The 16,246-nt window shown below is 48.1% G+C and overlaps 3 protein-coding genes across 3 annotated transcripts; 2 read left to right on the top strand and 1 right to left on the bottom strand.

Annotated features, from left to right (window-relative positions):
* Positions 1 to 439: 439 nt before the first annotated feature.
* Positions 440 to 1,540, bottom strand: LOC135807462 (uncharacterized). Its single transcript, XM_065321239.1, has one exon. The coding sequence runs from the start codon at positions 1,538 to 1,540 to the stop codon at positions 440 to 442; it is 1,101 nt and encodes a 366-aa protein (XP_065177311.1).
* A 6,275-nt stretch (positions 1,541 to 7,815) lies between these two features.
* Positions 7,816 to 9,699, top strand: LOC135805548 (short/branched chain specific acyl-CoA dehydrogenase, mitochondrial-like). Its single transcript, XM_065319599.1, has one exon. It carries the CDS (start codon positions 8,036 to 8,038, stop codon positions 9,263 to 9,265), a length of 1,230 nt encoding a protein of 409 aa, XP_065175671.1. The 5' UTR covers positions 7,816 to 8,035; the 3' UTR covers positions 9,266 to 9,699.
* Positions 9,700 to 11,192: 1,493 nt separating this feature from the next.
* LOC135805547 (tudor domain-containing protein 1-like) lies at positions 11,193 to 15,305 on the top strand. Its single transcript, XM_065319598.1, has 2 exons — positions 11,193 to 11,452; positions 11,931 to 15,305. Exons 1-2 carry the CDS (start codon positions 11,382 to 11,384, stop codon positions 14,830 to 14,832), a joined length of 2,973 nt encoding a protein of 990 aa, XP_065175670.1. The 5' UTR covers positions 11,193 to 11,381; the 3' UTR covers positions 14,833 to 15,305.
* Positions 15,306 to 16,246: the final 941 nt, after the last annotated feature.

Genomic DNA, 16,246 nt, shown 5'->3' with positions numbered 1-16,246 from the left:
TGGTTTGATAGCTGAGGTCTTCCTGCTCGTTTTGGTGCCGCACTTGCTTGGGTAACTGTAGTTTGAGCTTTTTGTTGTGAGGAGTTATTATTATTATTATTATACGCATTCCCGCGGCAGCGTCAACCAAGCAGTTATGCTTGATCCACACGTTCGCTTATGCTGGACATTGAAACAAAGCAGATGTAGACAGCTCCTAGAGAATGGGGCTCTACAAAACCAATGATCGAAGTTAGTCCTTCAGTAACATGGAGCGTCATAAAATTGGTCTCATTGGAAAAATGTCATCACTATTGTCTCCTCATGTAGCATCATGGTCAATGGGTGGCCAGATAATTATACGTATGAGGTTGAGTTGCCAGATAATTATTAAAAGATTCAAATAGTAATATTATTATAGAATGGTTGTTATGAGTTTATAAGGGTGCCATGGCTGTTTCTACTCGTGACGAGGGTGTGCACAAACACTCTTCACCAGCGCGTTCCATGCTGGACGGTCCACAGCAATCCGCTCCAGACGGCGCAAGTCCTCAACACTCCGCAGGTGCCCATTGTTCGACTGGGACAGATCGGTGTGGAGCTTTATTGGTAGCGTCACCCTCGGCCTCCCGCGGTACCTCCCCTCGGGTGCCTGAAAGTATTGCTCCATGCTCAATCGTGCTGGCGTGTCCTTACCCAGGCGAAGCACATGCCCGAATAGACTCCAGCGTGAATTTCGGATCAAGTCTGACACCGGCTCCACTCCACATCGGGCATACAACGCCAAATTACTAATCTTTTGTGGCCATGTGATGCCGAGAAGTGACCTGAGTTGCCTTCTATGGAAAGCGTCCAGGGAGCGTTCGCTAGCAACCGTCAGGCCCCAGGTGCCTGAATTATAGAGAAGTATCGGCATGATAAAGGCGCAGTACAACCTCATACGCAGAGGCTCTCGGATCAGTCCTCGGCGCTTCCAAAGAGACCACATGGATCGGAAGGCAGCCTCGGCCAATTGCCTGCGACGTGTCACATCCTCAATGTCGCCCAGGAGTGAGCCCAGCTTTCGGGATGTCCTCCAGCGCTCGTCAATTCTGTCTACAGATCGACCCAGCTCTGTCCACTCAGTTTTGGTGTTGTTGACTCTCAGGGCCCACTGCCCGAGAGTGTGGTCTATGACCGGTTCGAGCTCTGTGAGCCATTGACGACTAAGGCTTATGAAATCAGTGTCATCTGCGTAGACAAGCTCAAATGGAATGTTGATGCTTTGATCCATTGGCGGTCTGTTTCGTGCCACCTGGGTGCTCCTCAGATCTCTCAGTGCTGCCTCTAAGTATATAACAAACAACACCGGGGAGAGAGAATCACCCTGCGGGGTGCCAATTGTAGTTTCAAGGGACTCTGATACTGCCCTGCCGATGCGTACCTGCAGAGTTGTGTTGGTCAACAGCACTCTAACCAGCCGAACATCATCCTCCGTCAGGAAAGACTCGAGAACTGTCAACAGTTTGTCACGATGTATACAGTCGAATGCTTTGGACATGTCGATTCCAAGAATGGTCATTTCCCGCCGATAATGCTGACATGTTGCTGCAAACCATCTGTGGCTCCAAACAAGGTCCGCTGTAGATCGGCCTGCTCTGAAACCACTCTGCGTCGGAGACAAGTACTCACCGACTTTCGACGATATTCTTCGCAATGTAATAATGGAGAGCGTTTTGCGTAATGATGTAAGGAGGACAATAGGGCGCAGATTTCCAGGTGGTCCAACCGTCTTTCCTGGTTTCTGCAACGGTACCAGTGTGCCACATCCCAGGTCAAGGTGCTGGTGAGTTGTAAACATGCTGTTGAACAGACAGGCAATGTGAGGTGCTAGGTTTTCTCTTCCATATTTCAAGAGTTCGCCTGGGACTCCATCTGGGCCAGGGGACCTTCCATTATTCAGTTTTTTCAGTGCGTTGGAGACCTCAGCAGATGAGATTTGTCTTTGGAGGCTTCTTGGGCGACCGGTGAATGGCTCGACGCCTGCATCCACATTCCCACGAAACTGGTCATGGAAGTGGCTCCGGACCGCAGATGCCGCCTCCTGGTCATCGGCTATGAAGCGACCCTTCTGGTCATGTACAATGGGCTTTCGGCTTGGCTTTCTGGTCATCAGCTGGACTGCTTTGAACATCCGTGCTCCATTCTTCAACCTCTCGACTTCCGCTGCTCTCTCTTGCATAATTTTCTCTGCATTGTCTCGGCATTTTGTTCTTATAGCGTGAAGGATTCTGTTTCGTTTCGTCTTGAGAGATGCTTTGGTGTCAGGGTTGTTAGTGCTACCAATGCTGATCCGCAGTGATCTCTGTTCCAGGGACAGCAGCTCAATTTCATGATCTGGTGCTTTACGACGAGTTTTCTGCTGGACTGTGCCAAGGACATCACCTGCTGCACTCCTGACCACTTCCATAAGCCTCCGGGATCTTTCCTGCAGGCCGGTATTGCCTTGGACCTGATCGGCAGCTAGCAGCTCACTGGCCAACTTCTCAGCATATTCCTCTTGGACTTGTCCTTCGGCTAGTTTGAATGTGTTGAACTTAGGCGCCTGCAGATCATCTTTCTTCCTCTGTCCAAATATTCCATATAGCCTCTGGAGGTCCAACCGCGCAACAACGAGCCTGTGGTCAGACGAGAGGGTGCATCCACCATAGCTACGACTGTCAAGGAGAAGCCGCGGGCCGCCTCTGGGTAGATTTACACAGCACGTAATCTATTTGGTTATACACAGGAACAGTAGCTCCACTGGCTCCATCCCTGCGATGTCCTGTACAAGTAGTCACATGCCGTGCATTATGCTGAAAGGCAGTGTTACAGATGAACAAGTCACTAGCATGGCAAAAGTCTATCAGGCTTTGGCCACTCAGGTTCCTTTTCCCTCTACCATGCCTCCCACAACATGTTTCTCTTGCATCCGACTTTTTCCCAACCTTAGCATTGAAGTCTCCAGCGAAGAGGACGATAGCTGACGATTTTATTTGATATATGCACTATTCAAGTCGGAATAGAATAGACCCTTTGCACAATAACGGTCACGTGATCCGAGACGGGGCATCCTCTTCAATTTTTGTGCAGAGTATCAGTTGTTGAGCATGGTGGAACACTGTATTTTTCCATTTTGGAGATGGAGGAGAGAGTGTCGAGTGGTTTGCCATCGATGGCTGTGGAACCCGTGGACGAACTGTCAAATGAAGAATGGTCTGTGAAGGAACTGAACAGTTTTCTGCTGAATGAGGGTGCGTATCTGTCTGGAAAAAGAAGGAGTCGTTGGAGCGGTAAGTTTTCCGCGTTCAGTGGATATTTCGGATTACTGTAGATTGAACTATTTTTCTTTTCTCTATCTTCTCTCTTCTGTCGATGTAGAGAACACTTCTCTATGCAGAACCCTGATGCTCCTAGAACTAAGAAGGGCACCACTTCCTCGAGTGTACCTTCATCATGCCCAACGTTTCATGCGTCCGACTCCCAGTGGATGAGTGATGAACCTCTGTTTCCCAGAGTGAGTGCCACACCATCCTTGCTCGTCTCCAACGCAGGGGCAAGTCGCCGACGACAGTGAAGAGGGAGCTGATGGAGTAGTACTAGTGAACAAGCCCGTGGATAGTGTCCATGAGTTCTACTTTGGTGGCTATGTGCATAATGTGAAAGTCGGTCATATCGTGCACACAGCCACAGCTCGAACTCAGATGACTTTCTCCGCACACCTGAGCGATGAGGTTGCGTCTCTCTCCACTTCTACATCAGCAGCTCGAGCAGCGCCAGCAAGCAGTCAATCTTCCAATAGCGAAGACAGGGATGGGTCATGCCTTTTTCTCAAGCTCCCGAGTCTCTTGGCAGGGCGTTCATTATCTTAGCAAAAACAAGGATGAAAATCGTTCCGAGCACAACACTGTGAACGATATCGCAGCACTGCGGCCCTCTTCTCGCCAGATAGCCAGGATTCCAGAGTGTGGAATGCCAGCATCACCAGGGAACGCATGGAAAGACGAGTGGGTTCCTTAGACTAACGTTAGGGATGACGGTTGCTGCAAACAAGAACCCAACAGTGGTCCTTGGAAAGCACTTCGAAACTTCTTCCTTCAAAACTAAAAAAACTTCAAATGAAAAAAGGCTGGGGAGTACTTACATGAACATCGCGTCGGGACCGTGAAAACACAGCCTGTCACAGGAAACTTGATCACGTCCTGCAGCAAACCATGCATGCTGGTTGCATGCCAAGTGTACAGCGCGTGCACAGCATGCCCCGTCTCGACCCCTCTCGCTTATTGTGCAAAGGGTCTATTTGTCCAATTCATCAGCGTCGCGGGCAACTAACGAAGACGTTGGTGCGTACACATTGATAATGGCGAGAGTGGATGCCTTGGTGCCTCCATTGCCCGCCCGTGAAGGCAGGTTGATAGTCAGCACAGCCACTCGGTCCGACGTTGAAGCTCCAATATTTCTGAATTTGCGACGATAACGAAGACGACACAACAAATGCAAGCCCATAGTGGCGACATTGAGGTGCCAGGGCGATAAGTCGATAGCCGTCCTTCTCAGTGTCAAGGCTGCCAGTCAGCTTTGTTTCCTGAAGACAACACAAGTCGATACGATAGCTTTTTAGGTCGCGTCGCAAGGCGTCCTGACGGAAATTTGAGTTCAGCCCGCGGACGTTGAAGCTGCCTACGGCAAACGGCCTGCGCTTCGGCTTTCTTCCGCCCATTCCCAGTATCCTAGCCAGTCGTCATGTCCAATAAATACAGAACTCTCCCGCTCCAAAGTGGAGGAGCAGGAGAGAGAGAGAACGCAACTTCCCTCAACCGATCAGTTGTGAGGAGTGTAGTTTTTAATTGGATTTTTCATCCGTTTGGAGGGAGTACACGGCCAGGAAACACCCACCATCGTGTTCAGCGACCTCGAATTATGTAGAATAGTGCTTTCTTCTCGAGCTGGGGGATCGCTCTTCATCGCGCTTTCAAGACTTTCACCTCCTGGTCGCCCAAAATGAATGAATTTCTGGACCCAATATGTTCAAGCGCTAGGAGTGTTTCATATGATTTGTTGGCCCTAGTGAAAGATTGCACCTGACGGAGACTTGCGACAAAAGTGAGCTACGATGTAGACAATCATAGAGTTCTGGCAGGACTTTATGGCTGAATCAAGGCCGAGTGCATACGGCCAAGGGCGCAGGCCAAGGCGCGTAGCGCCGAGGCCTGCGCCCGCGGCCGTGCGCACGAGGCCTTGATGAAGGCGGAAAGTCCTGCCAGTACTCTATGATCGTGTTTCAGGTTTCCACTTACATCCTTTGAGCCGCGTAGACGGTATAACTATAACTTTATAAGCGCGATACCACATACTGACATAGAGTGGATGTTGGGGACGTGGTGGCTAGACCTGTTGCCTTTTTCTACAGGCATGCCCAATCTACATGATTGTAGACCTGGTTTCAACCATGTACTTACTCTACTCTCCTCCAAAGCCAAGGACGGCAAGGTCCTGACTCGAGTCGAGATGAACTGAGATGGCAACGGAAAACTGACGCAGACCCCTGCACTGTAGAGCTAGGCTGACAGACAGCGTGCGGGCCTTTATCGGCTCATCAAGGCCACCGCGGGAACGTCGCTCATTGGCTACAACCATGGAAACGGCACTGTAAAAACCTGAATTTGTATTCGACTCGTCGCCTTGAAACCAGAAAGAAATTGCTATGGAGTGGTGCTCTGACATGGATCGCGTCAGTGATTGGATTGCACGCATATTTCACTATTGTGCATTGTACATGTAAAATGTACATGTAAATGTACATGATTGATCAACTGTGTGACAGCCGCAGTAAAGTTGGGCATCTGAAGACCAAACTGTTGTATTAAATTTTATTATTTTGTACATGTATAATACAACCATAGCCATCAGGCATCAGTGCTCACTTCAATTTTCATAGTAATCTGTCCCCGGGGAAAATTGCGGAAAAAAATCGCAAAAAACGCGGGGAAAAACGCGGCATAATATGGCATAATTTGCGGTAAATATGCGGTAAATATGCGGTGAATAATATTGATGTGCGGCAATTTTCAGTGAGTATGTAGTGAAATCAATCAGTTACAAGTCTCTGGTGTAAGCACTCGTCATATTTGAGTAAAAAGCCGCCACGATGAGACGTTGCTGACCGAACAGTGCACTGTGTGTACGTGTAGTGCAACAAAAAAGTTCAAAAAACGCGGGAAAATCGCGGAAAACGCGGTCTTTTAAAAAATCGCAAAAAACGCTGAAAAAAACGCGGCCGCCTAATTGCAATTTTCCCCGGGGACAGAGTAATGGAACTCGTGTTCAATGGATTTAGCATTGTTGCTATGGTGGTTGCTACGGGCGCCGCGCTCGTTCTCATTGGTCATCGCTTGCCGTAATATTATATTTTGATCAATATTACTAGGACTAACCAACCTGTATTATTATTATTATTATTCACACATATCCGCCGGATGAGTACGCGTGGCCCATGCACCATGGGGACCCACGAATACAAACCAGCATATGTTCCCTCAGCAATACAAGCAAGCAAGCACGCAAAGATAAATGAGAGCCCAGGCAGCGAAAACAAAACGAAGAGAGATGAGGACATAGGCAACGAAAACAATTCCAAAGCATAGCCAGGGATTGAATGTGTGCATCTGGGTACGACAGTTAACACGGCTAGTGCAGCCGTACAGAGCGCAGCAGCATGTAAATACAAAAGCGCCACAGCAGCAGCAGCCAAGAGTGTGCAAACACTAAAAAATAAGATCAGTCCATGAAAAAATGTTGTCGCCACAGGTAGACATCTCCGGCAAGAATGCATGCGTGCGCACAAGTAGGCAGGCAAGCATGTCAGATGTAATCGTATTATTATGGCCAGGCTAATTAACAGTGCTGTTTCGCAATGAATTCCATCGGCATTTATCATACGCCACCTTCCGAAGCTGGGCTAGGCCAGGTCGCGACAGAAGCACAAGCCCCAGCTTCTCCCGACAATCCAGTGAGAGAGTGGTTAGCAGTGTTGTTCTTGGTCTGCCTATCCTTCCCCGCAAGGCACCAGAAGCAGCAAAATCGAGAGCGACCTGTATTGCACCTATATTACACCTATATTGCACCTACAAGCCAGATTTCATAGCATTCAGATTTCTGACAATATTGTAATGTTGCTAAGCGTTTGCTAGGCTTTCCGGAAAACCCTGTTGGTGCCACAGCAGTATGGCATTCCGAATACATCATGATGAAGGTTGGCGTATGACTTTGACGCCTCGTATCTCTGGTATCCTTCAAGATTTTTCATCCAAATTTTCTGTGCTATCTCCTGTACTGTAGTTCTTCCCGAAAACAAACGGTTTTCTTGGTTTACTACGAAAGAAAAAATACGGTGATATCCCTACAAATACTGTGCACATGTGGTACATATAATAGCTACAGACCGAGTCTTGAGATGTTGTAATAAATATAATTATAACTACACACACAAGTCTACAGTATAGTACAGGATCTAGGAATATTAGTAGTATTTTTACTACTCCGGCCATGCAAACAAGACTGCTTTGCTCCGCGCCGAACGTATGACATGACTACCGGTATGTCCAGCGTACATCGCGATATCGCGCGACTTCCCGCGACCCGAACGCGCATCCATCGTGGAAGAACGAGTCGTAGATCTACTCGACGTCATCTGCGATCTGGTCATGATCACTACAAAAAGTACAAACACTGAAACAGTGTACAGACAGTGTACGCTCGTACATCATCAGCATTTTCGAGACAAGAATTTAATTTTGCGCGAAATGACATTTTTTGTTGCTTTTTGTGCAACAACTACTTCAATCTTCATGCCCTTTTTGAAAACAACTGACCTTTGACTTTGTTTGTCCAGCTTGTCTTTGTCCAAATCCAAAGCAGTAGGCTGGGGTATTATCTTCGTCTTGCAGTCCGGATTGTATAATCTTATGGTTGCAGATAATACAAGGCAAGGTTTCAGGGCACAGAAAAACAAAAAGTTAGCTTTTGCTACGTGGAAAGGATGGCAAGTGCAATTTCTTGTAGAACCCGTTCCCGATTTATTGGCAGCCTGAGTCGATGCTCAGGAGCTGTCAGGCGACAGAGCTCTGCCCGGCCTTTGACGGAGTTCACTGATGATGAGATTATGTTGAAGGAGTCTGTTGCGAGATTCTCGAAGGAGCAAGTGCAGCCATATGTCACAGAGATGGACAAAAATTCAGAAATGCGTCCAGAGATCATCAGTGGCCTGTTTGAGCAGGGTCTAATGGGAATTGAAATTCCATCAGAGTTCGGTGGGCCAGCGATGCCATTCTTTTCAGTGGTCTTGGCCATTGAGGAACTGGCTAAGGTCGACCCATCTGTGAGTGTATTATGCGATGTACAGAATACTCTCTTCAACACAGCCTTTTTGCAGTGGGCTACACCAGAACAAAGGAAACAGTACTTGCCACGCATGGTAAAGGACACGGTCGGCGCATTCTGCCTGTCGGAGGCCGGCTGTGGGTCAGATGCATTTGCTCTGCAGACAAGAGCAGTTGCTGATGGCGATGACTATATCCTCTCCGGTGAGAAGATGTGGATTACCAATGCCGGCTATGCTGGTGCATTCCTTGTCTTTGCCAATGCCAATCCGGAAAAGCGCCATCGAGGAATTACTTGCTTCATTGTTGATCGTGATATGCCAGGAGTGTCTGTAGGCCCTCCAGAAGATAAGCTTGGTATTAGGGCATCATCAACATGCGCTGTGCGCTTGGATGGAGTACGAGTACCAAAAACCGCCATAATGGGAGAGTTGGGCAAGGGTTACAAATATGCCATGGAAATTCTCAATGAGGGCCGGATCGGCATTGCCGCACAGATGCTTGGCCTCGCTGAAGGTGCTGTTGAATCCACTGTCCCGTATCTACAAGACCGCAAGGCATTTGGCCAGCGCCTCCTAGATTTCCAGGCGATACAGCACCAGATTGCTGAAGTGACAACACGTATCGAAGCAGCACGCGTCATGATCTACAATGCTGTGCGACTAAAGGAGAACGGCTCTTCTTTCGTGAAGGAAGCGGCAATGGCGAAATACTTTGCCACAGATGTAGCGGCACAAGCGTCTGCGCGCTCTGTCGAATGGCTGGGAGGTGTTGGCTATACCAAGGCCTTCCCTGCAGAGAAGTTTTACCGTGACTGCAAGATTGGTGCTATCTATGAAGGCACGAATAACATTCAGCTGAATACCATCGCTAAATTTATTGAGCAATAATCCAGTGGATGGTTAGTCCTACACGCAACCTCACAAGTTAGTGGCAGTGCTCATGCCTCAACTTTACAAGTAAGTAGCCCACCGGGAAAATAGGGACAGAAATTTTTATGTTGAGTATATATTTGCTGTACATTTATAGGGTGCGTCTCACGGTCTGAGAGGATCCTCTCTATCTACCTATCTTTCTCTCCCTCCCTCTTTCTCTCTCTCTCTCCCTCTTTCTCTCTCTCTCTCTCTCTCTCTCTCTCTCTCTCTCTCTCTCTCTCTCTCTCTCTCTCTCTCTCGTTTCGATAAATGATCCATTTTTTATCGTTGAACATTTTGATAGGAAAGTGTCATTTGTATATTTCTACAATTCTTAGAAGTGCACAATTTGCACTCATGTACATGATGGTGCAGCATTAGTTCCACTTAATATCAACTTCGAATGTGAATCCCCTTCCTCGTTGTTCCTCGTGGGCTGGTGGAGCTGTGCGTTCCACATGCTGGTCTTGCCTTTTGATCTTGTGTGCTTGTCATTAGTCTGCGAGTTATGATAGTGGCTGTGCGTGTTGCTGCTGGCACCATTGTTGCTGCTGCTGCTGCTGCTGCTGCTGTTGATACCACTGGGCGTGTTCCTTCTAAATTGGTTTGTTGTGCACCCACTGTAGGGTGAGTCAATAGTGAGGTTTTCCTCTACGTGACGGAAACACAATGCGAAGATTTGAGTACTCGCGTCATTGGGCTCTACGCATTCCAAAGAAGATGATTTTGCTCTGCGTTCCCGCAAAGAAATCACGTGGAATGTGTACTGCGAATTTCTCGCTCCAAATGTGACAGTTTTCTAATAACCTGCTTCCAAATTTGAACTATGCAAAGTCTCTATGTTTGGCGTGAAGGAGAACTTCTCTAATATGAATAGGATAGAGGCAATGTGTCGCCCATTTCATATCGGGTGGATCTGGTGATTTGCTGTGACAATCTTCACTACTATTTCAAGGTTAGTAGAAGGAATGTTATGAGTATTCTTCATCCAGGTGATGACTGTAACTCAAGTCACTTGTGTTCAATGTCTGTTCATGTGAGTTATGTCTCTATGTTGCGTGAAGGATTGCTTGGTCGGACTGCTCTTGCACAGCAACGAAGAGCATGGAAATCCCTCCACTGTAGACCACGTGCAGTGAAACTTAAGTGTGACTACCTCCGAGGGATGTAAAAATCGGAAATCTATAGCTGAGGTAGACTGACTGGATATGGATTGGAGGGCCTTCACTCTTCAAAAAGTAGTTTATACTCGGTGCAAAGTGAAGATTAATAGCCTATGATGAAAAGTATAAAGACCACAGGCATCACCACGTAACATGACACTTGTTTGGCCTCGTCACACTTTCAACTCTTACAGTATTTGCAAAGTGAACGTATGTTGTAACCAGGGAGTCGTAAAATATTTATTTTACGACTCCCTGGTTGTAACCATGCATGCAGGATACTTCATAGTTTATACCAGGGAGTAGTACTGTACTATTGTACTACTCCCTGGTTTATACTGAGATTTCACTGTACCTGTACTCTACATACAATCATTGCCGTGATACCAAGAGCAGGGAGTCGTAAAATACCGGTATTTTACGACTCCCTAACCAAGAGTACATACTGTCATCTGTGATACTGTCATTACTGATCATGCCAACCTCCCTGCCTAGCCCTGCCTGGGAGCTTTATCAAACGAATCCTTCCCATGGCATGCACCTCGTAGGCAACGTGTTCGGCTTTGTTCTGTGCATTGCATCCACGAAACCCATTGCATCCTGTCCTGACTGCAGAGTCTGCAATCTTGGCATGTATTACTGTGTGTACGAGTACGAGTAGCTGTGTGTACCTCGCGTACATATGCATATGATCAGATCGCGCGTGACCGCAGAACAAGCTGATGAACCAGATCTTGAAACTGAAAGGCCCCGGCCGGCCTACCTAGTAGTACCTCGCAAGGCCAAGGATCACGAAAAATGCGTTGGGTTGCACAAAAAATGCTACATTCCGGAAGTTTTACCGAAAGTGACTGCGGTGTTTCACGTGCGCTTGCGTCGACAAGAAGATTTGTGGTGGAGAAGAAGCCTAGCATGGTTACATCTCCGTTATGAATGGAGCTTCGTCGCCCAATGGCTTGCCCATTCAAGGACCAATGACTAATGGCCAGCATGAGCCCAGGTAAGCCTGATGTTTGCTTCCAGAGGCTGATGGAAAATGAAGGGAGGAATTGTTGTTGTAAATGCCGAAAATCCAGGGCGTGGCTCACCAGCATGGCCCCTTTGTCTTGCACCTTTGATCCCATTGTGTGATTATCAATCTTTCGAAGGCAAGGGCTATGCTGGCCGCCTCATGTTTTGTGTTTTTCTTACAATAGAGTTGCATTTTGTTACCCAAGACAGAGTTTGTCCAACTCAAAGTTTTCGTCTCCTGTTGCAGCGTACTCTTTTTATTTTTGGCAATATACTAATTTTCAGCCCAACTTGGCATGATATCTTCTCCATCAAGATGTTATTTCTATTTCGCCCTTTGCTTATTTGATGCGGTAAATGACAATTCGAAGAGTCTCGTCAGATATTTGTTCTGCTTTTGCATTCGTATTTTGCTCTTTCATTCACGTGTTGCTTCTCTTTGTCTATCGCTGTTTTGTGTTTTTCAGCAATGGGCCCGAGTCACCACAGAGTCCCAGCGTCGGCGAGGGCTCTCCGGTACCGGACGACTCCCTGCCACATCCCGGACAAGTATATTCCGTAACCGTGGTGGCAGCATGTGGTTGTTGCTTGCTGTGGGCAGTGCGTGCTGACAGTGACAGTGATGAGAAACGAAAGAAGATCAAGACCAGGTTGACGGAGTACTCCGCCGCCGGCGACAGTTCTCAGCGGCTTGCAGACTTCAATGTGGGTCGTATGTGTGCTGCTCGCGGCCAGGATGGAGCGTGGAGACGAGGTCGTATCAGTAGTCCGCCGTTCGCGGTAGGCGAGAGCCATTGGAGCGTCTCTGTTCAATTCGTGGACGATGGTGTTTCTGAAGTTCTTGCCACGAGTGGCTTGCTGCAATTGCCTGAGGATATGCTGTTGTCTGTTGTACCAGCCCAGGCAATAAAGCTATGGTTACATGGGTTGTACCCATCTACGGAGGGCCAGCACAACAGCGAGATGGCTATGTCAGTCCTGAACAGCATGACGCAGGGCCAGAAGTGTGATGCTGAAGTGTGCCATGCATCCAGAGAAGGTGTCATCTATGTACGTCTGACCAAGGATGGGCAGAGCATCAATGATGCATTACTCACTACGCCGTTCGTCGAACCATACCAAGGTAGAGGCGGAAGTGCTGGTAGTAAACGTGCCAACGAGTCATTTCCAAATAGAAGTAACAGTGCCGCCAACAAGAGACCGTCGACACCTGTCACTCCGGGTATGAACCGTGGTCCACCTCAAGCAGTGATGCCGGGATATTCGGCTGTCCGCATGCAGGGCCCCAACAGACCAACGACAAGTGGCTTTCACAAAGGCATTGGCACAGACCCCAGTGGCTACACGATCATGCAGCTAACTGGTAGCCCTACTGATGTCCGTCTATGCTCAATCACAGAGTTTGCCCACTTCTCTGTTCAGATTGTCCGTCCAGATCTTCAGCAGGGTCTACAACGCCTCAACAGTGATATGGATGCGCTTCATGCCCGGACGAAGAATGCTAGTTACACTCCTCGTGAGGGCGATATCTGCTGTGCCAGGTTCAGAGCTGACCGCCGATTCTACCGAGCACGTGTTGAGCATGTTCATGCAGATGGTCGTGTTGATGTTACCTTTGTGGATTACGGTAACCGAGACAGTGTGCCTGTCAGCGACCTGCGGCACATGAAACGTGAATTTGGTACACTCCCGTTCCAGGCAATCTCCTGTGCACTTGCAGGCGTTGTTCCGGCAAATCCTGCAGGCGTATGGCCACCTCCTGCTCGAGACATGCTACAGCGTCCTGGACGACTTGTCGCTCGTCTTGTCATACCACCGTCATCACCAAAGAGTCCATGTTTGGTAGAACTCTACGACCGTACACCAGGATTCAATGTTCTGCTCAATGACGAGCTGGTACTTCGCGGCCACGCCTTGCCTGCTGATGTGACTGCACCTTCACCTGTTTTAACTGCACCCACTACACCCGTGTCGCCCACCAGTCCCGCTCCAGCCACCTTCCCAATATCTACCACATCCGGAAACAGCACTGCTCGCACTCTGCGTGATGACCGTGCTGTGCAGCTAACAGCAGGCAAAGTCTATAGTGTGGAAGTCGTGTATATTCACCATGTCGGTATGTTCTACTTGCGTCTAGCTGATGAGACACTGAGTCAGCAGCTTGTCGAGCTTAATAATCATATACACGAAGTGTGCTCATCTCCATCGAGTTACGACGCATCTTTCCACCCGTCTGTCGGTGAATTGTGCTGTGCGCGCTTCAGTGATAACGGCCGCTACTATCGCGCTAAGGTCCATCACCTGTGTCTGGGCGACACCAAGGTCGTTGTGTATTATGTTGATCTGGGTCAGAGAGAAGTCGTCTCCTACACTGAAGTGCGGCCAATGACTAGCTCAATGATCCAGTTGCCTTTCCAAGCCATCCCAGCTAGTTTCTACAATCTCACCAAGGGTACTGGCCAATGGCCTGAAGAAGGCAAACGTCTTCTCCACCAGCTAACAAAGAGCAAGGCTGTCCGCTGTGTGTGCCATGGTGGACAGATGACATACAGGGTGGAACTGTTTGACGATGCTGAGCAGGAGAGCCCACTAGATATCAGAGCTGCTCTTCAACTCGCTGGTGTGGGACGAATCATCACCACAGCTGCTGATGCAAAAGCGGCCGCTGCTGCAGCAGCAGCAGCCGCGGCAGCCACCAGTGACAAGGTTGAAACGAATCGTCTTCAGTTGTCAACCATGTCCTTAAATCGCCCATCATCGTCACAGCAGCGCTTTATGGTAGAATCGTTGAAGAGAGCAGTATTACCGACTGATGGGTCACATGTTAATGTTGTCGTCACCGATATCACTAGTCCGTCGCTCTTTTGGGTTACGTGTGTGGATAATGTTGGTGCTCTAAACAACTTGCTACAAAGTATGGCCACATCTTATCCGGCTGATGCGGAACCACATCGACCTCTAGCTGGTGAGGTGTGCGCTGCACGATTCTCCGGTGATGGTGCCTGGTACCGAGCTTTAGTCACCAGCGTGGCAGACACATTCATCCAGGTCACGTTCGTTGATTTCGGTAACTCGGAAACAACAACAATCAATGCTCTTCAACCCCTCCGGCCAGAGCACTCCTCGCTTGCACTGCAGGGTATCCGCTGCTGTTTGGCTGGCGTTAAGCCTATGCATGGTGCTGAGTGGGATGCAGAGGCGACTGGACAGTTCCGACAACTAACTGAGGGTGTTCGCCTTACTTGTCACTCAACATCGCAACGTAGCGGCCACCGCTTCTCCATCCATCTTGCCCTCGCATCAGCCCCTAATGAAGTCATCGCCACACGCCTCATCTGCTCTGGCTATGCCGCAAGCAACACTTCATAGTAAGATTCATCCTGATCATAAATCCTTTTTGTTGCGATTTCAATACTTCTCGTGTTGAGCTCTCATGTAAAGCACCATGCATATCATTTCCTTTCTGTCATTCTAACATCCTAGCCAAGAAGTTCCACAGTCATATTCAATTGAATATGATTCATCTTAGTGTCCAAAATCATAACCTTTTTTTCCGCGAACAGTAGTCCCTTTGGGACGTTTTCTTTTTGAAAAAGCAAGAAATATTTGAAGTAGATCTGCTAACCCTATCAATGCTGCCAAAAAAAGGGCTTTGATCAGGCCCACTGTACACAAACAAACATGTTGTGAACCAACCACTGAAATATATTTTAGACTGTAATAATAGTAATGGCATCATACTGCCTTTTCCCCTTACATGGATACTCAATATTATTTCTTATCTCGAGGTATTTCGAAAGATACCACCCATGTTGTTTGAAACCATCACTTTGCCTCCTTTTCTTGCCGTGTCTGGTGTGCTCTTGGGCACCTGTGTGTGTGTGTGTGTGTGTGTGTGTGTGTGTGTGTGTGTGTGTGTGTGTGTGTGTGTATTCCCATGGCCGTGCGGTGGTGTTTTGCAGAAATCACAATGTAGGCCGAGAATGCAGTTTTTGAAATAACATTACTTGTGCTGTTGTCCTAGCCATCTTTTCAATCAGCCTGGATGTGTAGTCTCTCTCTCTCTCTCTCTCTCTCTCTCTCTCTCTCTCTCTCTCTCTCTCTCTCTCTCTCTCTCTCTCTCTCTCTCTCTCTCTCTCTCTGGTTCCAATCATGGTGCAACATAATACTTCAAACACACGCAGTATTTTCCAAATAGAGAGGTTATGCAAATAATGTCACCACGGTGAGTTAGCGCATTCGCTTCTAGACGCAATAAGTATTTAGCAGGATTTAGTGGGTTCACTTGAGAATCAAGCCAGCTAGCCCATGATTACGAGCAGCGTCACGGCTTTGTCACTCCATCCAAAGCAGCTCAACTGATACTGTACGGTGCACTTGGCTCATTTTCTATTGGATAGTTTCCGTGTTTGCACTAGACAGTAGTAGACAGATACTCGAACCGCCACGCTTTCCTTTCTTCGTGAAAGGTGCGACTTACTTTCGGCCGCATACGGTTAGCCTCCTAGAGTAGTGGTGCACTGTGCTGGGAGAATTTCAAGTCCACCTGGGTCATTTTTGTGATGCATTGAACACGTCTTTCCAACATGTCTAACCATTCACATGTTCTGTTCATGACTGTTATCAAGAGTACATAACCCCCTGGTTATGTACTCTTATGTACTCTTGCTGTTATGAATACAAGTAGCAAGGCGCTAGTCGTATACGACTCATTGGTTTCCTTCTGGCTCCCTCTCCAGACTCCAACTTGCCACGTACTGTGGCATCTTTTAAAATGTGCCCA

Source organism: Sycon ciliatum, chromosome 1 (assembly GCF_964019385.1).
Source record: "Sycon ciliatum chromosome 1, ocSycCili1.1, whole genome shotgun sequence".
Classification (NCBI taxonomy): Eukaryota; Metazoa; Porifera; class Calcarea; order Leucosolenida; family Sycettidae; genus Sycon; species Sycon ciliatum.
Note: the sequence above shows the minus strand (reverse complement) of the source record. Positions and strands in the feature narration are given on the sequence as shown.